Genomic DNA, 24,068 nt, shown 5'->3' with positions numbered 1-24,068 from the left:
GATCGCTATCCCCTGTGTTAAAGGCTGCTTTGCGGGGGCTGCGGGAGCCGGGTCCTCCCGCTCCAGGGCTTGCCGCGGGCCCGGAGGAAAGAGAAGGAGGGCGGGAGGGAACCGAGCGGCTTTAGGAGGGCTGCTGGCCGCCGGGAAAGGGGGCAGTGCCGGTGCGGGACCCCTGGCGGGGCTGCGGGACCCCCGGGCCGGGCAGGGCGGCTCAGAGTTTCCCAGCCCCGCTCTCCGGGGTCGATTCGTTACAGCGCGTTTAAGCCGCTCCCGAATGACTCTCTTTTCCCTGCATGCAGATGAAATGATCTCACGCTTGCTTTCCGAGTAATGACCCAAATTAAGAGAGAAAACACAGACCCTTCAAACCGCATTACATTAATCTAATCACTCCCAGCAGGCCTCAGAAACTCTTTTTGATCAGAATATGGATAATCAAGCACTTGGATTACACTAAATATTCCCTTCTCAGCTCTCCCCCCTCCTCACTTTTAATATGCAACTGTCTATTCCGGCCACGTCGTTAGGAACAATATTATTCTAGCGGAGAAAGGGGATTGAGCCGGCCGTGCGTGTGCGTGCTGCTTGGGCCGGGCTTGCCAATGAAGAGGGGAACGAGCGAGGCACCGAAATGCCTGGGGACAGCGTTCCGGGGAGCTCACCTTTCTCCGCTTAATTGAGTGGTTAAATGGTGGGAGGCGAGGACGAGCACAGCTCGCCGCCGAGTGCAGGAACGGGAGGCGACCCCTCGCTCCGGTTGTTCGGGATTCATTATTCGGCTGCGACGCTCGGCGCTCCCCGAGGAGCGGGCGGTGGGATGGGGCCGATGGGCTGACGGGCCCCCTGCTCCCGCTGGAGGGACGGGGGCGATTTCAGAGTTTCCCGGGGTTTAACATTTTTAAGAGCCAGAAGTATCGTTGTGACGGTTTGGGTCGGGTGAGGAGCGGGGAAGGATGTTCAGTGATCCTGGCAGCGGGGAAAGATGGTGGTAGAATTTTAATGTTAAAAGACGATTTAAAAAAAAAAAAAAGAAAGAAAAAAAAAAGAAAAATAAACGCAGCCCCTGTTGCCGTAAGTCACTGCTCTGGGAAACCTTGGGGGGAAAACCCGTTCCCCGAACGAAGGGGCTGCAGCTCAGCCCCTTGCAGACGGGTTGGGGCTGCGAACCGCCAGCCCTGCTTCCCCGCCACCGACGGGGCGGGACAGCCCGAGGGCCGGGGACAGCGGGAGCCCTCCTCTCCTTGAGGGCACTGTGCGCGGGGGAGACCACGGCAGGACGAGGTCTCGGCGGAGGGGAGCCAGGCGTGCGGAGCCGGTGCCACTGCCAGGCCCAGGGGAAGCGGCGCTTCCTCCGCACCTCGGGTGCCGGGAAGGGGTCCGGGCTGCCAGCCGGGTGCCGAAAGCGGGGGCCGAGCCGCTTCCCCAGCCCTCCTGACAGGCGAGAGCAGCGCGAAACCCGCTCCCGGGAAGGGAATTCAGGAAGCGGGTTCTTTTCGCATTTTGATATATTGAAAAAGCGACGTTGTTTACAGAGCCGTCTATGAGAGGGGGGTAACGGCAGCCTCGGGGCACCCTGAGGGGCCCCGCCGAAAGGGTTTGGTCACCTCGTCCCTCCGGGTCTTGCTCCGGCTTTTCCCCGGCCTCGGATGCCCGGGGAAGGGGCCACCGCAGCGCGCTGGCCGCCGGCCGGCCCCGGGACCCCCCCACCCGGGATCTCACCCGGATCCCGGCACACACAAGCCGCAGATCGCGGGGGAGGGGCTGCTCTGTCAGACACACACGCCAGAGACTCCAATTATCTTCTCCCTCACAAGATGTTTCTGCTGTCCACGACTGCTCACACTTCGGCACTCTTGCCAGCAAGCCTCAATAATAACACAAAACCCGCACAAAAAAAAAAAAAAAAAAACAAGAAAAAAAAAAAACAAGAAAAAAAAAACAAACCACCACCCTCTCCCGGAGCCGCAGCCGCGCACAGAACAGATTGAGCGGTGCCGGTGCCTCGGGGTGGGGGCCGGCGGGGGGGGAGGTTAGAGGTCCCTCCGTGCAAGGAGCGAAGTGCCAGAGCCTCCGGGCTCCCCCCACCCCGACCCGGCGGCTCCCCGGGACCGGTCGGCACCCAGGTGCGCGTCCCGCCGGGCACCGGGAAGCGAACAACCTCAAGGCAGCTGCGTTGCCCTTTTCCCTGCACTCCGCTCTCCAAACGTCTGAGCAACCGGTTTGCTGCTAGAAACATGTTAATTGCCAACGGAGCTCATTAAGGCATGCACATGCAAAACACAGCGAGGGAGATTAAATGGACAAAAGCGCAATAATGAACTGTCAACAATCGGACCCATCTACACGACCAGGAGCACTCAAGAATGAGGCATTTAGAGGCAACAAAGGATTGTCTGGGACAGGAAGAAAGGACGACCTAGACTTTTGTTTAGTCAACACAATTGATTACAAATGAGAGATTAACAGGATAGCTTCAGAGTTTTTTTGAAGGAGGCAGAAGAGAAAAGTCCAATTAAGTGCACCGAATGTTAACTACATTGATTTCCACGGCCAGCCCTACAGAAATTCTCATTAAACCATCCCTGGCGATCCCTTTTGGAAAGTAATTTGTCTCCCTGATGGAGCAGAGAAAGGGAGCCGTGTAAAGAGAAAGAAGCGCTAGTTCTTGGCACAATGAGCTTAGGAGACACACTGGAAAGAGCCAAAGGGGGAGTTAATGAGCATCTGACAAGCCGCTTGGACCCGGGCCTGGAGAGCAGCGATGAAAAGATGGAATTGGCCAACAACTATTCTTTATATCAAACATAAAAAGGCCAATCTGAAACAGGGCTGCTCAAAGCTGGTGGGGAAGAAAAGAAAGGCCCCCACTGGGGGGTGGAGTGGAGGGCTCAACTGCCCCATTGGGACAGGAAAGGGGAAGGAAAAAAAAAAAAATCACTGCCGTGTCCCTCTCCCGAGCGAGCGGAGCTGTCGGACCTGGGCACCACCCTCGGGCCGAGGGGGCCCAGCAGCCTCACCCAAAAGCACCCCTCGGGAAAGGGGACCCCCGGCCAGCCCAACCAGGCACAGGTTTAAGAGGTTATCCCGCAGAGGTGCAGCACCGGCCAGCCCAAATCCCAGGCCCCCTGGGCTCTCCCCGCCCTGCTCCTCCCCGGGGTTGCCCTCACCCACCCACGCCCCCTTCCCTCCCAGGACCGGGCACTGCGGAGCGCAGCGCAAGGCGACCGCGCCTCCACTCCCCTCGTGTAGACACGGCTCGCTCGGGGGCTCTTAAATCAGATTAGAGCTCGTTAATAACAATTTTGGCTTAAGTCTGTATTGACTTAGGTTTAGGAATGGCTTAGCACTTTCGCTTAAGTCAACACTACGGCTAAACTGACACATGCCTTTCCCACCCCGCCGGGGCTCTGTGGATGCCCAGGTGCCCCCAGGACTTGTCCTTTTTCCCGCTTTGAGCCTTTTTATGGGAATATTTGCATTACTTTTAAGCAAGCCCATCAAGCCTCGAGTGTGCCTGCCTGTCCCCGCGTGTTCCCCACGAGGGTTCCCCCCTGCCTCCCCCACGGAGGGGCTTTGCAGGCTCCACCACCTCTCAGGGTTAGGGTGGGGGCGTTGCTGTCCCTGGGGCTCTCGCCAGGGAGACAGCAGCTCCCAGCCCCTATGGCCCTTCCCCAGCCCCGACAGCGCAACCCCTGCCCGCTCCCTAACACCTGCATGCCTCTCTCCTCAACCCCCTCTGCCCCGGCACAGGCCATGTCTGAGCCCATTCCTGACCCTTCCCCACCTTTCAACCCCACTCCTGGCCCACTCTCACCAGTAACCTTGCCCAGGCCAAAGCTGCAGGTTCGCGTTGTTCTAATTTACCTCTTGCAATCACTTGATTGATTGAATCACGGGCAACACGTGCCTGCAATTTAAAATAAAATTAAAAAAAAAAAGGGGGTGCATTTGGACTTCCATGCACCCTGTTCTGGGGCAGGCTGCCTCTCCTTGTCAGGTGTGGAGGCTGCGACTGGGCCATGTGGTTCAGCTCGCTGGGAGCCCCGGGGCACCGAGAGCTAAGAGAGCACGAACAGCCCCTCAGTCTGGGTGCTGAAAGTCACCGAGGGTCTAAAATCTGTAAAAACCTGCTTTTTACAGTAAGAGTGTATTTTGCCGTGAAAAGCCTGTGGGGATGGGGACAAAATGTTGTCAAAGCCAGAGCGCAGAAAAAGGGGCTGGTCCCAAAGTTTACAAACCCAAAACAACACAAAACTTGACTTTTCCTACAAATATTTGCAATGTTTTGCAGGCTGATGAGTAACTTCCAAACAGACCCGGTCTGGAGACAGGAGTACCTCCAACCGACGGGGCAGGGAGCAGGCACCGCGGCTTCGCCTCTCCGGGCTCCCCGCTGAGCACCCCCGGCCCCCCTCCCCGGGGCCGACACACACAAACGGGGCCGCGGTTAGGTGGGCGCTGCCCCAACCCGCAGCAAAACCCTCGCCCAAACACAACGGGGTCGGGCGCTTTGAACCCTTTGGAAGACCGAGGCCGCAAGAGCCAACTATTTCCCTAAATCGGCGCCGCTGCAATGGGCACGATCGCCCTTAGAAGGGTGCGGGTGCTTAACTCTGCACAGAGAGCACCTGAGACCTACAACCGCCTTCCCAAAGTCCCGTTAACTGCCCCGAACTCCTTCTCCTGCCTTCCTCGCTGCTGCCAGTTGCCAAGATATTTCACATAAATAGAAGCTTTCTGATTTATAATCAGCCTCTTCCTTCTGATTCATTATGTTAATGAATTGAGATATTACCAACATTGGATTATCGCATCACTGAATGAATCCAGCAAAAGAAAGCTGATTATAGAGGAAAAAGCCAAGTGTACGCGGAAACTTAATAAAAAGAAAAGTCCGAGAAACAGTGCAAAGCGGCTGTTTAAGCTCGCTCTAAACGCGGCTCACAGATGACGGGGGGATGCGGTAGTTTCGTTCGCATACACAAACCTTTCCCTATGGATATTCGGACGTTTTCCACCGTTCCAGTCATTATTACGAACGTTTCCAAAGACTCAAATCCGCTGCCCTGAGCTTCCCTAGGAATCTCGGTGCCGTGCAGCCAGAGAGGACACCCACAGCGTGTTTCTCGTGTACTTTTCTCAGCGCACCGTTCCGCGGCAAAACAACCGACCGCCGCCCGTCTGTCCTTCCACTCCTCCTTCCCCGCGCCCAGAGCCCTCTCATTTCACACTAGAAAACGACACAGACATGCTCTTTTTTTTTTTTTTTTTCCCCCTCTCTCCCCTTTCTCTCTTTCACCCAGCCGCTTGGCTGAGGCTTTCCTCAGCTCGGAGCAACCGGAGCCCTCGGGCAGGCTCCACAAAGCCCGGAGCGGAGGCGAGCGCAGCCGCCGGGGAAGCGCGCAGGTTAGACGGCGCTTAACAAAGCTGCAGGCATGTGGTTCACTTAAGCAAATTATCCTCCGGAAGCTTTTATTGAGCAACAGTTAGAGCACTGTGAATGAAGCTATTGGGAACGCATATACAAACTAAATGGGTAAAGAAATGCAAGTCTGGAAACCTAAATTACGTTCCCCAACACCGCTGTGCGGCAGGTACTAATTTACTGCGGCTTCAAGCTATGTAATTAGTCAAGGAGCCTGTAATTTACTTAAAGGACGGCAAATTTTCCCTTTTATTAATTTGCAATATATTTGTAAAATAATCTTACGGCAGCTGGCTCTGCTTGAATCTGTTTCAAAAGTGTGATGTAAATACCGTCTCACACTATTTTGTTGCCTATTAGGGCTTTCTGGTAGGTGATACGACTGCGAGTAAGGAGAAAGAAAACCACACATTTATTTTTAAGATCATCATCACTAGTGATAAAACTTATGGGAAGAAGCGAGCATACTTCCTATCTGTACGCGTTAAATACAAATGTATACAAAGTCACTCAAACGAAAAAGATTCAACTGGAAGACTCCATACACAGCGAGTAGCAAATCCCCAAATTAAATCACACTATTTACGGCAAAGACAAAGAGCTTCCCACAGCAGGAAGATGCGCTAAAGAACCACTTTTTTTTTTTCCCCCCACCTGTTTCCTTTGCAACGGTTTAAGTATCTATATCCATATCTTGCTAGTAATCACACATCTGAAGTAATTTAGCACACAGTTACTGTGAAACAATAGGAAGAGTGCAAATAATCGATCTAGGATTCATTACATTTGGATTTTTTAGCAGTAAACTTCTGAGATACTCAGCAGATTGATATTTCAGATCAGTGTTAGAGGAAAACAAACACCATACCTAAGCAAAGTATTTATCCCTGGCGTACTCACTGTCCACACACTTGGCTACAGCAAGCACCAATTTACATCCAACTCGTGCATGCAACATTACACTGAAATCCACGAGGCAGTGACTATAAGATTAAAGGTTTATTTCAACTGTAAAACATTATATCCATGGATTATAATCCTTGAGCAAACAGAATATTACAGTAATGAAGACCTTAGCATTACAAATATGTTAAAACAGCTTGCATTTGGGGTGATATTTAAGGTCAAGTTGTATCTGAACACAACTATTAAAATATTATGAAAATTACCATTATGGAGTAAATAATGTTTTCTGTCAGACATAACCTCTAAAGTACATTCCATTTCAAATTTGATTTTCCTATTTTCTGGTACCAACAAGCTCAAATTGAGCAGTTACATCCCTGACCTGCTTTATGTGGATGAAAAAGCCTAAAATCTAGCTCCCGACTTCTATGAAAACATGACCTTGTATGACATACATACAAGCAAGAGGATAATATAGTAAGTGTCAAATATCATGCATCTAAACCCTCTTATTATTTCATATGTACTCTCAAATGAAATTAATAGGCTTGAGAAAGATTCTGCAGAGTAAGAAATGTCTTATCCTAGGGAAAACTAGCATGCCTTCTGCTGCTGCCCCCACAGCAGAATAACCGAGAAAGTAAAAAGCTCAGGAATGTGATGGTAGAGGTGACAAGATGGTGAACAGGCTGTGCTCCTGGGTTAGTACCGTGGTTACTCATCTGTGCATAAACCCAAAAAAAGGATGATTAATTATTTCTTCTTGTAATATACTCAAAGATTAAGCTACAAACAGGCAAAACCTTCGGTTTTCCTTACTGCTCCTCTCTCAATTGCTTTCCTCCACCCCTCAGAAAAGCACAAGGAGCAACAGGCTTTTAGGACGATGCAGCCTTTGTATACATATAATTTAGCACAGAAGGGTGAGCAGCAAGTCAAGAATGCAGAGTAGCAGGTTATGTTCTGAGGGAAAAAACCATATTTCCCCAAAATGGGTAGGAAATTACATAAGATAGATATATATAAATATAATAGATATCATATCTATATCTATCTTACATTATATATGTAAGCTTGGGATGAGATGAGGGATAACTACATAGAATCAATACGTTTGAAGTAACAGCTTTGACTTGGTGAAAAATATCCATTCAAGATCTCACTTGAAGCTGATATTAAACCCTACTGGTATCAATCAGTTTTGGGGATTTATTAAAAAGAAAAAAAAAAACAAAACACAACTTTTTTTTTTTAGACACACTTAAGTTTAACTAACATTTGCTTTCTCAAATTTGTATCTATAGAAAGGCAAGCGGCAAGCTAGCTCAGCAATAGTAAAAAATGTGCACTCAACAAATCTAACGGGAGATACCGTATAATTATGTTTCCTGCCACTGCTTGGCCGGAGGTCTGTGCCAAATCAGGAAACACTCGCTCTTGTACCTTAGTGGCCCTGCTGTGTGCCTCCCTGCCCCTACCGCTGTGCTGTTTCACAGTCAGATGCAATTGCATTTATTTATATCAAACCACAGGCCAACATGAAGGCTCTTGTCTCTGAGAGCAGTCACCTATACACATTCCTGCTTTAAATGTTTTTCGTCATGTTTTCCTTTGCTGGACACGTTCCCATGTAATTTTCCATGCACTAGCTGCCCTACTGCTCCTAAAGCTATGCTGAAAAAAAAAATCCCTTATTAGAAAATAAGATAATTTAATTTTAATCTTAATCTCTTTGCCCAATAACAACAAAATGATTAGAAACACAGTATCTGAGCAGTTAATTGCAGCACAGAAACAAACACTTAACACTGCTTGCAGGTGCCTTTCTCAGCACGCTCCCAAATCCTCACCCATCCAGCTGCCATGCCCTCATAGTCCACACATGCTTCCCTTTCCTTCCACGGGAAATCAAAAGGGGCAGGGAGACAGTGAGCATCTGCATTGTGTCCCAGTGTTTAGGCGGAGTCCAAAGAGATAAAGACCCAGATTATTCACATGTATAAAGTACTCAGGGGCCCAGATTTTAGTTTAAGTGATTTCCCTTTGGATTCATCCTAGTCTTTGTTAGCCACTGATCGCTAACCCATCCCTTCATTCTGGGCATCACATGTAATAGCTTTTCCCTTCTTGTCTGCTCAACTGGTTCCAATTATTTGCTTTTTAAATGCAAGCTCTACAATTCTAAGATCCATACCCATTCCCGCTAAATCAGACTGAGAACCACATTGTGATCTTACAGAAGAAAATATTACCAAGTTGTCTTTGTGACAGAACACTGACTAGGTATAAAATTGCAATGGTCTCTATGCCAGGTTTTTTTTAAGCGCTTTGCTTGTAAGATGAAAGCCTAATTTGATATTTTTGTAGTTATATAACAGTTCTAATATTTTGTGACATTTTGTATTGTGACACTATAGATGAAATTGTCATCGGACTGACACCCTTTACTGTTTATTCCTTAATTACAACTGTTAACAACACTGCAGAGAAGCGTGCTAATCTGCCATCACATATTATGAAAACAACGTTATTGTTACAAACACCAACACCCACTCAACAGGATATTTCTAAGATGGCAGTTTCTGTAAAAACTTATCAGTTTAATGGACACTTCAATGTAAAAAGTTTTAAATGAACTCTTAACATTCCCATTCAAAACATAACAATTTTATATTGCAATTGAAGTTTTTATTTTATTGTGTCTGTGACTCGTCAGCTAATTTAACTGAGTGCCCAATTTCACCGAGAACAGTGTCTGCAGATGTTGGTCCTTAAAAACTACCTGGACTTCCTACAGTTTTCAGCTAGAAGTCAGTCCTTTAGCTCTGACTGGACTATAAACTCCCCACCAACAGCTAATCAGCGAAAAAAACTATGTTTAATTAATTAAATGAACACAAGCTTTTAGTGCACAGATCCAAAGCAGTCAAGTCACTTAGGAGAAACGTTGCTAAAAAAATACCTCAGTTTCAATAAAAGTCATTAAAATATTCCTACTATTTAAAAAAAAAAATCTATATGTAGCATGGAGATGCATCGATAAGTTCACTAGCAGCCTAGCAAAATCTGTAATAATTACATTTTCTTATCCTCAACCACTGGCAGAGGTAATTTTTTTTTTCCTACTGCCACGTTGGAGGTGGAAGTATGCTGTTGCATATAAGATCAAATTTTAACAATATATGGTTCTTAATTTTAAAAAATATTTTTTTTCTAGGCATCCTTTGCTTAGGAAGGATGAAATTTCTGCAGGCCAAGTCACATACCTGGAAAGATCTTCCACTGAACTGATACTTCAAAAAGCACTGCACTAGAGCAGTGAAATTTTCATACCAAGTTAACCCACTGTACAATCAAAACTCACTGATACAGCACCTCTGTGGGAGGAAGCTAAGGAGCTGTTCAATGGCTGAAATTAAAATATTATCTCCTCAACTTCTGTATATGCTTGGTTCTTAGACAGCCACTGCCAGCTACCTTTCAGTTTGCTTCTTTCAAACTTTTCATGCCTAAGTAAAAGTTCTCACTTGTAGAGTATGTCAATGTAAAGAAGATAACATTAAGAGCAGCCTAGAAGTAGCAAACAACCCTAGAGATTTGTTTAGTTTTTCTTGCCTTTACGCACTCATTAAACAGAAAATATGAAGTAGGCAGCAACAGGCTGGGAAAAGCAGCAGCGGTTACTGGAGTGAGCTGTAAAAGCAATGAAAGTAGCAATGACAAAAATCAGGGAAAGCAAGATGTGGGAATTCAAGGTGTTACTTCTACAACTGCTCTCATGAAGGTTTTTACACAGATCCCTGGTGCTAAAACAAGGCTACTCTGTCTGATGCAAACAGCCTGCCTTTCCTGTTAGCGGTAAATTCCTCCTCTCTCCCTCATCCACATGAGCATACAGCACAGATGACTGCAGTGAAGAAAGATAATGCATGAATCTGTCTTTACTTATCACACTTACTCGCAGAAGCAGAGGATTAAAAATAACCTAAAACTCTTATCACACTGAAAAAGCAATTGCCTCAATGGGCAATTTCTATACCTTAGTGTTTCTCACTTTCAATCCTAAAAGTCCCTTGGAGGATTGCTTCTCTACTACAAAATAAAAATAAAGAATTGTACATAATGGGACAGTGGAAGCAAATTATCCAACATAGTTCATTTTCATTTAAATTATTTACATTACAATTTAATAGCACGATACTGTGTTGCCAGATCTGGGTGATCTTGTCTACTTAAGCCATAAACTACAAACCAAAATGAAACTAGAGTGTTTATTTTTATGAGTCTTCTTCTGGGAAGCTTATGTTCTGTTTTGTAGTTTTCATTTTCTTAAAACCGATAGGAACTTCTGCTCTTCCTAAAAGAAACTGTTCCCACTTGGGAAGAGATTCTTTTACTGATGCCCAATAGAGAGTCTGAGAAAGATACAAGAAAAAAATAGACTTAATTTCAAAATCTGTGTCAGCTTGTTCAAAAATAACATAGATATGCAATGCATTATTAAGTCTTGCCTTATGAGTGAAGCAATTCAGAAAAGAACAACGCACTTACACATGAATTTTCAAATCGCTTGTATGATACAAAATACCAGCCTGGAAAGACTTCATTCTGCAGCACAAAATGTGAAGTGACTGAATGTGCCCTCTTGTGGTAAGCAATAGATTAGTTTAAACCTTCACAGTACTTTTAATAAAATATTTCCTGTGGTAATAAACCTTTCTAAATGTAGCTTTTATATTTAAGTATGTATGTTAGTGGAATTTGATTTCGAACAGGAAAAAAAATTAGTGTTATAAAACAAAAAGTGCTATGTAAATTGGTTATCCTAGAAAAGTTTGCAGTAATGCAGTTTAAAATATTTGAGTAAAATTTTCAACGTGATAAGTCATTGACAAAGTAATTAGATCTAGTATTTGGATCACAAAAAAGTGTATAATTATCCTGTGGTCTAGGAAAACCACTGTAAATTATCTAACCCTTTCCCTGCATTACCCTGTGCCTCTGAGTAACAAATTTAACTTCTTTTTTATCTGTGGAATGATAAAAATCATTTTTGTGTTGGTATCCTAAGGATAACTTTGTTGTCGGTAAGGTTTTGAAGAAAATTTTAAGTGCCATGTATCATTTTTTCCCCCAAAATAATGTGATCAAAGAGCTGTATTAAGCCAACACTTTAATCCATCTACCAATGTGTTTTTAGACATTGATGTCCATTCAGAAAAAGAGTAGTTTTGTAGCAGAAAACATTTATGATACATATGTATTGAGTCTTTTTTTTTTTTTTTTACTTGTTTAAGTATAAAATGTAGCAGAAGCGTACTTTAAAACTGAACATCTCCCTGCAGAGCATTAGATTCCTGGCTAATCATTTTGATCCTTCCATGTAACTCAGATATAACTATGGCTCTTGCAGATTTACAAAAATATTTTCTTCAACAGATTTACTTAAAGAATCTTTTTTGACAAGCATATGTGCTGTCACACAAAACTACTCCGACTTAGCAAGCTGGGGATCCATTATAGCCATAACTTTCAAAGTATATTAATACAGACACATATATGGCTGAGTGAAATATGCTCAGAAGCGTTTTGGAACAAAGCAGGCACAAGAATTTTGTACTATGAAAAAGTTTTCTTTTTCCACTATTTATAGCACTCTTCTTCAGAAGTATAAGAAAAGCTGAAATAGGATCTTCTCCTTCAAATAGTAACTCTGTTCTCTCTAAAATTCAACCGCTGCTGCAGACTGTAGACATCACTGCAGCCATAAGCAATTACTCTGCGTACTCCAATTTGTGCGGACTTCGGTCTACATGCTCCGAGTAGCTTAACACCTAACACAGGTCAGAGGGTGAAGCAGTCCAAAACTGATCCAAACAGCTCTACAGAGGTGCCCTGAAAGTCCTCAAGGAGTCTAAAACTACTTCTGAACACAGTCAAAATAGGGTCAATATTAGTAGCTCGGCACCTTTCTTAGCATTATTCAAGATACACAGGTATTTAGGAAAAAAAATGTACTCTTTTGCCTAAAATCTCTAAAAAAAAAATTTTTTTAAAGATGTCACTGAATGGGCATACTCAGTGTGCATACTGTCACAGGGATAGGAGTAGGCTATTTGCAAAATGCAATAAGAGACAAACTTTTAACAGTAACCAGAACAAGAAGTGATGCCTCTGATTTAAGTAACAGCCTAAGCATTACAACACTCGCCCTGCAAGTGTGAAACCAGTGTACAATACACCTCTCCTCACAGGCTGACAGTGCTAAAATTTGTACCTTTTCCCTCCCTTGACAGTGCCCTAGCACACAAACTAGTGTGGGACACTGTGCTGCTATGCCTGTGGAAACTGAATCACTGCACAACAAGGAACCCACAAACCACTGGTGTCAGAAACACAAGTGGGAATCTGACTCAGTGGCCTTGTGGTTAAGATGCTTAGTTTGCATCAGGAAGAGCTGTCCTCCAACTGCTATTCCCAGGACTGTTTCTACCCTCATCATTCATTCATCACTGCATAATACTGATAAAACAGTCTTGAGACTAGGGAACTGAACTTGTTACGTTGTATTAGGATAATATTTAGTTCTCAGAATAACTTGCTGTTCAAAATTTTTATCTTTAACGTTTTAGAGACAACAGGTTGAGAGGTAAAAATGAAGTACTACTGCTGTACTGTAGTACTTTTCATAAGCTCCCATACTACCATAAAATAACTCTGAGAAGTGACAATTTCTCTGTTCACACTGATAAACTGTTGACCCTGAAATGTAAAGATGACAATCTGTGGCAAACTGAAAATGGCATGACCATATAAAACAAACTAAATAGCTCTGACATAATAAACACAGTAATCTTCTGATATTCACAACATTCATTTTTGTATTTGACTTCATTTTTAAACAGAAGTTTGTATAGATCTGAAAGCTGCTAAATATTTCCACCAGAATGCTCCAGAATCTAAGGTCCTTGCCCTAGAATTTAGGTTCAGCTTGCTACACAGAACACAGGCCTTTGGCTATACCAGTCACTGGATTTTAAAATCAATTATTTTCACTTTAAGAACATGCTTCAGGCAGGAAAAAAAGCAAAATATTTGGTAAACAGCAAATGAAAAGACGGAGTTCTAGGACTTACTTCTAACTTAACAGTATCAGGATGTGGAAGTAAATACATTCTTTCTTGCACCTTTTTTTCTGCTGCTTCTATATCCTAAAACACAGGCAAAGGACATTTTAAAAACAAACACTGGGAATATTAAAAGGAAAATGCACACTCGCATAAAGATATTTAAATTAACTAAATAAGCCCATTACAGCTAAACAGCATTGAAAAAAATAACACCGAAGTTACAAATCTTTCTGTTTAGTCATTCTGCAATCCAACTTGTACTACTAGGTCTAAAATCCTACAGTTTCTAGGTATGTTTACTGTACATTTTTGATACAAGAATAAATTTCATGACCACATAAGACTGTTGCTGTAAAATACCGTTATTCTCTCTGGACACGAGGGTAAATTACAGTTAAATTTTGTTCTATAAAACTTAAGAAAATAGAGGGGAACAGAACGGTTTTCTCTGTGCGGCACGAAGACTAAAGTATGTGTTCTAGCTCCTGTAACTGTAAAGTAACCAGGCAAATTATGTGCAAGATCTTTACTCCTCAAGACAAAGATGACTTGCTAATATGCATGCATAACATGTGCACAAAAATGTAGAGCTACAGCAAGCTGTTCACCAGACAAACTTGGATGACAATGCACCTCACATAGCTTTCTTACAAAAAAAAAAAATCAGTATTTGGGTTTCTGCTTGCCCAGTGGATGTGTGCTGGATTCACAAGGGCCTAAATACATTTTTAAAAAAAGAAACAACCAAAAAACAACAGCAACAAACAAATCAAAACATCCCCCTAAACTAACCGCCCTCCCCCTTTAAAGTTCTGACCCATTCTTGTGGGCTTAGTTCCATACCCAAACATTGAAGAGATTGAGTGGTGGGCAGATGAAGAGAGACAGAAAGGGACGTGGGAGTGGGGTGTGAAGAAGCCAAAGCTGAACAGAGTGGAGGGGGAAAGAAAGTATAGCAGATGGCAGAGTTGGGAGCAGAGAGCGGGTGTGAAGAGTACAACAGAAAAACTAAATGAGAGAGGAAATTCCCCAAAGGGACTTCCCAAATATTCACCACCACTGCTGCTGAAAAGAAGAGTGAGATTCTGGAGAAGCATATCCACAAGAGAGACCAAACATGATTACTCGTATTGAATAATAGCCAATCTGAGTACATCAATAAGTAAACAGTGTTTGATTCAAGTTTAGGTTCAAAAATATGACTCAAATTCAGTGGAGTATGATTAAGAAAAGCAAAAAATAGCCTTACTGGTAGCTGAAGTTCAACTTGGTGATACAGATACACTCAGTTCATTCAATTTACAGAGTTCATCTTATTCTGTTTCATTAACTCCTTTCACAGCCTGACTGTATTTTCTTGTACACAAGTACAAACCAAGTCCAAGCAAAACCGTTCTCCCTTTTCTACAGGAAAGTGCATACCCTTGTAGGAAGCTAAAGGATGTCTGAGAAAGATATAACCAAGTCTCAGATTTACCCAAATCTTTAGAAGTAGCAAGTGGCTGCCTATTTTCAGGTGAGAAAAGACTAGCTGGGAATAAACATAAGGGGGGAATACGAGCAAAGATGGAAGCCATATGAAGTCACAATGCCAAAATAACAGAGCACAACACACGCTTTACTAACCCAAGAAAGACTCTTTCTGTTTCATGTACTTAGAACAGATAACACCACAAACAGGACCAAATGAAGCTCCCATCAGTATGGCTCTAAGTCTGGAGAAGTTATTGAAAAGAAGGCTCAATCAGTAATATTCCTTTCATATTCTTCCACAGGATTTTCCTGCTTTTCAATTCCTTCTTCCTAATTCCTGTGGGAATTTTCACAGGAAGAAAGAATATCAGTCAAGATTATTATTTCTTTACATACCCAGCTAAGTAACTGGAATGTTTATGGTGATAGGAAATTAGTGTCTCTCAGGCAAGAAAGGAGACAGCAGTTGTGCATATATGTTTAGTAGAGAAGGTCACTTTGGCATAGCCTAGATATTGGATGTGTCTTTTCGTTGCTCACTCTAGTTTATATGTTGTGCAGTCTATTGTCATTCAGAATACTGATTTAATGACAGACAGTGAAAGAAATTTTTGCTGGAAGGTGTAGTTTGCTTTAGAAAATAACTGGAACTACTGAAAGATTAGATGGCACTTCTTGTGTGTCTATTCAACTGGTAAGCTTTGTAAGAAAAATAAATCCCTGTCATCAATATAAAAACAAATACGTCAGCAGTGTAAACTTCTTCGGAAAAACCAGCAAATCTAATATGCCACAGTACTGAAAAAAAAAAGAGAGCATCTTACAACGGTTCCCCTAAAACCACAAGGACTGTAACAAAAACAATTCAGGACCCTTCCCCAGAGGTAAAATGGAATGTATGACACATGCATCACTTTTAGGAGACCCAATTCAGCTGTCACTTATATTGGTATCAGTCTGGCAGAATCCCACTTAAGTAATTCTAGAATTACGTGCCTGTGAAGGAAAGCAAATTCGGTCTAAATTACCTTCCCAATACTAACTACTACATAGCATATTCTTTATTTTCTATTTCATGTTATAAGCTGTTGCATAGTAACACATGTTTATAACACAAGAAATACTACTGACAAATGTAATCAATTAGGTTACAAATACTAGTCTAATTCCTGCTTTTACTACGACAAAATTATGTAAGTACCAAATGATACAGATTTCCCTAATTTACAGTCTCCCTCTAAAGATATCAAAGAAAATACTCTGATAATTATGTCAAAATGCTGAACAAGTGCTTATAATTTTCAAATTCCAATTAAAAAAAATGTTTAGTTCCTTGCTTCCTACTGATTAGAAAATAAATTAATTTTGAAATGCTTTTCTGTGCATAAATATCAACAAGCATAGAGAAAGAAAAATGTCTTTTGCTATGATCACATACTGAAAACAACTGATTTTGCTTACATGTAGAAAACCAGAAATGCAAATAAAAAAATAACACTTCATCATGTCCATGTATTTTTGAGTAGGCCAAATCAACAACTCTCCACATGGTAACTGTGAAAAGTACAGTGCCTGGTATCAGGAACAATATTCTGAAGCTGGCACATTAATCAGTCTTGTTTTCAAGCTTCTCATATATTATGCTGCATAAATTTTTTTTTTTTCCTGTTTTCTTCTGTTATCAGAAAGCATCTGCAGGAGTGCATGCCTGTTAAAACTAGTATAAAATTAATAGATTTAAACTGATTTATGCTACTTTATCCTGCAACAGAATTTGTTTTGATACATATGTTTTTGCTTTTTTTCCATACAAACACCAACATTTCTGACACTTGAAAGGAACAATTTTGAGGATGTGACAGAAGATGGCAAATATCTGTTTAACTGCAAAAATATTTACACTCTGTATATGTCTGAGCTATTGTTAAAATTTCCAATAAAACAAGTTTTCAGCACGCAGAGATATACCCTGCATTTATTCTGTTCGCCTGTATATGTTAACTGAGAAGGCATTTATAATATACAAATAATGTACAAAAACTATATTTATGAAATAAAAATATATTATAAAATGCTTATGGAAAATGAGAGTTGTAATAGCTGAAATTACTAAATTAATGGAGCATGAACTATAGGAAAAAATAAACAAACCACCCACCTCTCCTCAGCCTGCCTCTGAAACACCCACACTTATCTATACCCACTAAAGAGGCACTCGATTGCCCCAGCCCAGAATGCACCAGTTTACCAGAGTCCAAGTTGAAAAATTTTCCTTGTCACAGAATAGTTAAGAAGGTATCCTTGATAACTGTTCTGCCTTGTCTGCCACTCCCTAAATATAGCTTCCATTTAAATACAGAGGGCCTGCAATAAAATTATACCCACCCGAAATGTGAACATTTTAAATCTCAACCAGGCTCTGCATGAAGAAACAAAACATTCTTAGGGACACAAATTAATCTTCTAATTTTCTGGAATAAAACTTATTTTTTTTCAGTAAACATAATACACGCAATATGGACCCTTAATAAGCAAGAGTTTAAAGAAAATGCATGAGAGGTATGGTTTTCTGCTGTTTCCTGAACAACAGACAAACATTTTTCAAATGCATGCTCATGTCAGTGGTGAAATGCAATCTCTCCAAACTTAGATGCCTAAGCTAGGGGTTCCAGAAGAGGTTTTAGCATTCCAGTCCCTGCCATCAAACTTGTATCTTTTTAATTGCCCATTCTCAAACGTCTGCTGTATTTACTTAGGAAACACAAATCCTACCTAAATACGACAAGAGGTATTAACATCATTAACAGTATCACCTCTAGGAAGAGCCAGAAATACCAAACATTGCTTTTACAGACTTGCAAGTAAGATTCTTGAAGGCATTCTACACTTCTTTAAAAGAAAAACATTAAATTGAGAACTTCTTCCACAACTTCACACAATCACAGCTGGAGAATAGTTCTTATCCTGGACTAAAAGCATTACAGGCGGGTCAGCCCCTATTTCCAAACATACGCCTGTATCTTGAATCAAAGTGAAAAGGTGCTGAGAGTCTTGTCAGACTAAGTTCTCTTAGGCAGACATGTAATAGCATGTGTTGCATCTCTACATGTACTTAAAAAAAAAAAAAGTTAGTAGCAGCTGCCACCACGAGGCTCATATAAGAAGGGCACGGGAAATAGGTAGTGATGCCATCAGATAACGAAGACTTGTCATTTTATACTTTTGGTCCAGTTCCAGAAGAGGAAAGAGTATACAGGAGAATTCAAATTACAGCTACAGAGCAAACACTTTTTAAAAATTTTCTAAGCTACATAACCATGACATTTCAACGTGGTTGCTGGTAGTTGCAGAAACTTACATTTAAAAGTGCTGCGTTCCTTTTACGAGCTGCATTAGCTGCTTGAGTTTGCCATGTCTTCTTAGTCTTTTTGTCTCCTAGATAAGTCTCCATCTGCTGTAGCAGCTCTGCTCTCTGAGACAGTCTACAAAAGAAAACATTTTGCTAAGTGGGTAGAACATTTTGCTCAGGAGCTAGAAAATAACCTTTTTACCTTACCCAGTTTTCTTAAAACTATGGGCTAATTAAGCCGGCTGTAGGGTGGGTGTGCTGGGGGAGGGAAAAGGTACAGGCAGACACCACCTGCTGTGCTGGTATGAAGCTATAACGTTGCAACCAGCCCTCCTCATATGCTAAGGTGCTTAGAAGCACTGAATCTCCCAGAACAGGAAAGCCAGGGCGGCTTGGGGTGACTCGATCCGTACTGCTCTTGCTCATTGGCAAGTACTAGCTGTTACAAGAAAAGCAGATTTTTTTTTTTTCTGAAGCGTTACTGTATTTGCTTCACAATCTGAGTTTACAGGGCAACAAAGAAGCAACTCTATAACTGAGGCATACAGGAAGAGAATCCAATTACCTTCCCCAAATAGGAATTTAACAGAGACGTGAGGTTAACAATGGAGATCTTAAACCAGTAGCACCAATGGAAGTCAAAAACCTCATCAACCTAAACATCCTTTACAGCAATCAGGGATGCCAATTCCGATAGTTCATGAAGGAAGAGTGCCACCTCCTGGAACACCGACTCCTTGTTGAAACACCACTGTGCTGTGCACAGAGCTCAGATTCACTGTTCACAGGATGGTCCTGTGCAGTGAGGGAGGTCTCACAAGACCACAACACGAACTGCTATGAGGCAGGCTACAGCGCTGAAACAATTACTTACATCTCTTCGTGTCTTCTAGCAAGGTGAACCTCCTGAGCCAAATAGGACGACATTTTCAGTTGTTTACCCCAGTTCTGTCACTCTATTGAAGGAAAAACAGGTGAAATTGCAATCTTCCACACAGACACACACTTTTCACTGTTTCATTGTTTCACAATTTCATTTTAAAAATTGCACGCGTGATATTTATTTATCAGCTATCTACACAAAACCTGCTTGTAAATTTTAATATTCACCATAAGACATCGTCACATTATGCTTTGAATACCTGCACATTACTAATGTTTACATTATGTTTCAGGAAAATCTTACCGTATTCTAATAATTTATGAGAGAACTAAAATATTACTTTTAAGTTTCAGATTTCACATTAAGTTTTCTCAGGTTTCAGACGCTTACAACCCCACTCGCAAACCACGTGCTTGCATAATTTGTGTATTACTGTTTACATCAGTGATTTCTGCTTTTGCCATGTTACTCTGAACACAAAGTTATACTTGTAAATATCATTCATAACTACCTCTCACAGATACGTTTAAGTACATGCACAATTAAACTACACAACTTAGGCTACTAAGCCAATTTGAGAGCTTGAAAAATTAAACTTCTTGAGCTCAGCTCTTCAGTACTATAACACAGTACATGAATTCCACAGCTGGAATTGTTTACATGTCACTGATTTTTAATGAAGGAAATGAACTGCCCACTGCATGCAAGGCAAGTTCCACCAGCACTTTCCAGAGGGCTGAAAGTGGTTTACAGTCTAGTATTTTTTCACCTCAGAGGTGACTGCATTGTTGCCACATTAAGTAAAATTAAAGAATCTATGACATATTCACAATGTTGAAGTGTGGGAGAACTAAAAGACCTCATGAAGATACGAGAGCACCAGGAAAGCCCTCCTCTCTGTCAAGAGACTCACACGTAACTTTGAAGCCATTTACACGTGTACTCTTAGCTTCAGAGGAGCCTATCTTGTAGGGATGCATGTTTCATCACAGGCTGAAAAGTATTTCCACACAACTGGCCTATTGCTAACGCCTCCCCTTCGTTTAACAGGGAGCACGTCCCCTCTAAGCTCTTTCCCTCCACGCTGTTTGCGAGACCGGCTCAGATCCCTGCTCACCAGGTAACACCTTTACTGGCAACGGGAGAAACGAAAGCACGGGGAGCACAACCGCACGCACCTCTTTTCTTTAGGGGAGCCTTGCTGACAAACAGCAGCAACGAGCAGGCACCCAGCGGGAGCACACACCCCCCCCCCCGCGCCGACAGCACCGCGGGGCAATCGCTTCGCACGCAGCTTCCCCGGGTGGCTGCCGAGGTGCGAGGCACATCGGGCTAGGCCCCGCGCTCAGGCCCTGCCTCGCCAGAAGCCCCCCGGGCGGCAGCTGGGGCCAAGGGGCGGCAGGGGCGGCGGGGGCGGCAGGGGCGGGCGCTCCCCCTCCGGCCGCCCGCCCTTCAGCAGCCGGGACGCAGCAGAGCAGCCACAGCCCGGGCGCGCGCGCGAAGAGGCACAGAGGAGCCGCCCTTAGCCCTACCATTGGGAAGGAGGAGGGGGAGGGGAGGACCTACAGTTTCGCAGGAATGTACCACCTTGTAGGACTGAGGGACGAGAAAGCAGGAAAGAAAAATAAATAAATAGCACCAACCTAGTTTACCTTTAGCTTCGCCGGCTTCGAAAAAAACCAACCACCCGCCATGGTTTCCGCGACGCCTTAAACCCCCCTCTGCTGCCATGGAGACGGCCGGAAAGGTGGAGCCTAGGCGCAGGCGCTCATTGGCCCCGTTGCGCCTTGGTAGGCGGAATCAGGCGAGGTCGGGAATTCCTCTTCGTCATTGGGATTGGAGGAGCGGGAGGACGCAGGGTCCAATCATCGCCGGCGGGCGGGGCGCGGTGGGACAGCGGTCTCGTGCAGTGACCGTTAGCGGGGCGGGGTCGCCGCGCGCGCGGCTATGGCGGGGGGACAGTAATCCGCGGCTTGAGCCACCCCCCGCTCCGCTAGGCACGCTGCGCGAGATTTGGCCATGGTATCGACAAACTTTGGGGGCTTTGCAGCCCAAATAAGCCGAGGAAGAGCGAACCTGTTCCCAGTGACACTGAGTTGTTGCTGAGGGTTAGCGTTGCCTGTTCTTACACCTTCCAGAGTCCTCTTGGCCCAGGGCCTTCGTGCTCTCTAGTGAGAACAGCTGAAAGTTCATTTTTCTTAGTTTTCTTCATGGTTGCCTCATATATTTATGCACATTTGTAGCTGCAGGTGATTTCTAAAAGCTGCTCTGAAAGAGCTTCCCTTCGCTGTTTCCTTTCTAAACATTCTCTGATCCTGGTGTTTTAAGATACGTCATCACAAGCTTTTCTTACTGCTGATCGGGAGTTTTTTCCTGTGATCTTCAGCTCTTTATCTTTTCCATTTTTTCCATTCTCTGATTTTATATTTCTGCAACAAACTGGCATTAATTCGCTTCATGACATAAAATTAAGTAGAAATTCTTTAACGTACTTGTCAACTTACCCTTGCTTGCAGCAGTCAGGGTAAATAGTACTTAAAATCTTGTTTTTAATTTTTTTTTTGCCATTGTGATTTAAAGACAAGATTTTCCAATAAATTATACAAAGAAACAGGAGCCTGTCCTCATTTCTAATGGTGTGAAAAGCTAATGGTTACCATCTCACTAAATTTAACAGAAAGCCTAAGTGTTTGGCACATTCTTTGAGCTACACCAGTTCTCTGTAATGGCGATGATCTTTCTTTCTTGTAGCATTTAATGAATTTCAGAAAGAAAAGAGACAAATTGAAGTTTGGTTTACATAAGGCGTTACGTATGCCATTTGTGGAGAGAATGTAAAGAGCATTTTAGTTAAGCTACAGATACTATCAATTGTTCAGTGTTGCGGAAACAGGCGGGATGGAAACCGTAATTTCTTAATGAGTGCTCTATGTGACAGTGGATGAAACGTTCTGCAAGCTCATAGCTAATGAGCTATAAACTCTGCATGTAGTGTTTCAGTATTAATGTTCTTTCTTTCATTAGAAGAGCAACCTAACGTAGATCAGTTCCCAACTTGTCAGGAATATAAGCTTTAAACTTTTTTTTTTTTTTTTAAGAATGCTGCTAGTAACAGCCAGAAATCCCCAATAAGCAGGCTGTTTTGAATGGGTGGTGCCCTGTGTCTGCGAGGCGCCCACAGTGCAGTCAGTGATGGTCATTGCAGAAACAGGGCTTTACAGACAGGAGTCACTCAGACGGGGAAAGGCATTCTGTTGCGTATCTTAATGCATCTAATTGTAGCGTGCGCTACAGATTGTTATGTCATCCATCTCCCTCCCCCCCCCAGTTTCGAGTTATACCATATGTCTTACAGAAAAAAAAATATTTGAAAGTTTTTATGTGTGTATGTCTTGATTAAATACTTCTTTGTGTGAATTTACTGTTGGATCACTGGTATAAACATTTGAAAATCTGTATTTACTGTCCATGTCGTGTGCTCCGCGAGTACCTAAATACGCATTAAGGATTTATTGTTAGCACTGCAACGTGGGCGTTGCAACCCTACGTTTTTCTTAACCCCGCTATTTGGTTTTAGTCTGAAAATTTGGGAGTTTTCTGAGCAAAATTAGTGTATTGTAACACTAGGTGGCACTTAAACACAGCTAACAAAGACTTTTAAGTCTTGCAACACACAAAACCAGTCAAACACATTCTGTGCTAACATGCAGTTAATTACATCCTCAAAATGATGTCTTGGATTGATATTACTAAACAAACATGTATAAAATGTAATTACAGACAAGTGAAATAAATACTGTAGGCTTATAATTGCAAGATATGTTTTTTTGCTTGTAATATGCTACACACCTGTGCATAGTTTATGTAGCTAGTATTTTATTTTGTCATTTTTACTAACATTTAGAATGGCGCGATTTAGCTTTATGTGCTTTTGTTTACTGGTACAAATTTTTGCCATATGTCAGTTTTTTAAAAATGGAGTGTTTATATCTATTGGCATTTTAAACCAGGAGTATTTCAAAGGGAAAACAGTAAGAAATTAGGGTTTTTACACAAAACCACTTCAAAACTTTTTTTTTTTAAATGCATATAGTTTAGTTTTTTCCTAATTGCTTTGTTTTCCTCTTCTTTCTTTACTTACCTTTTGGAGCTACACCTCTATTGCTGTAGTAGCTTATTATCCACTTGGAGGTCCAAAGTCTATCTGTTCATAAACGTTTATTAAGTGATACTATTGCTAAAATATACTAGGCTTATAGGACAGTCTAAAGCTATGAAGTCCCATCAGAGGAGCTTGTGGCCATCACCTTGGGTTCTGGCAGTTTTTCCTGTCAGCTGCAGAAGCGATGACTGGCAGCATTTCAATCAACTGCACAAGCTCTGTGCAAAGCTGCTGTAAGTTACAACAAGCTAAAAAGGCAAAGGCGTGCAAGGAAATGTCCTCCCAGTGCAGGAGCAAGCAAATAGAGCACCAAACCTAGAAAGCGCAAGAATTGACTTCTGGTTCCTCTTTTCCCTCACATTCCAATACTCCGGGAGTTGCTCTCAACCTTACTGTTGGCAGGTTCCATACCATTCTCTGTTCTGGGTTACAAATAGTTGGCTTCTCTGAGGCAGTAAGATTAGAGCTGAGATGAAGACTGGTAGGACAGCCCAAAAACATGTTCCTGTATTTTCATTTTGTTATTTGGCAGCTGAAGATGTGTATTTGGTGTGGGAAAGACTTGTACACATGTGGAAGTCACACTTTGTTAAAATTGCCAGTGCGTTAGTATGCTTAGACAAACTAATGTGAGCGATCTGTGCATGCTTGTTGGAAATGCCTCCAGACACTGGGAGACCTGTTTCAGGCAAACCAGAATCCAAACAACAGACCAGGATGGGCTGAGCACCCATCAACTA

The 24,068-nt window shown here is 42.9% G+C and overlaps 1 protein-coding gene across 2 annotated transcripts; it reads right to left on the bottom strand.

Moving 5' to 3' along the window:
• Window positions 1-6,409: 6,409 nt before the first annotated feature.
• On the bottom strand, window positions 6,410-20,906 carry CEP15 (centrosomal protein 15). Of its 2 annotated transcripts, none has more exons than XM_086755586.1 (5): window positions 20,819-20,906; window positions 19,158-19,239; window positions 18,293-18,416; window positions 13,468-13,542; window positions 6,410-10,746 (listed from the first exon to the last, which is right to left on the bottom strand). In XM_086755586.1, exons 2-5 carry the CDS (start codon window positions 19,208-19,210, stop codon window positions 10,609-10,611), a joined length of 390 nt encoding a protein of 129 aa, XP_086611712.1. In that variant the 5' UTR covers window positions 19,211-19,239; window positions 20,819-20,906; the 3' UTR covers window positions 6,410-10,608. The 2 variants fall into 2 exon arrangements, with proteins under 2 accessions (XP_086611712.1, XP_086611713.1); XM_086755587.1 differs by lacking the exon at window positions 20,819-20,906 and adding an exon at window positions 20,345-20,631.
• Window positions 20,907-24,068: the final 3,162 nt, after the last annotated feature.

This window comes from Chlamydotis macqueenii, chromosome 10 (genome assembly GCF_036417535.1).
Source record: "Chlamydotis macqueenii isolate bChlMac1 chromosome 10, bChlMac1.mat, whole genome shotgun sequence".
Lineage (NCBI taxonomy): Eukaryota > Metazoa > Chordata > Aves > Otidiformes > Otididae > Chlamydotis > Chlamydotis macqueenii.
Note: the sequence above shows the minus strand (reverse complement) of the source record. Positions and strands in the feature narration are given on the sequence as shown.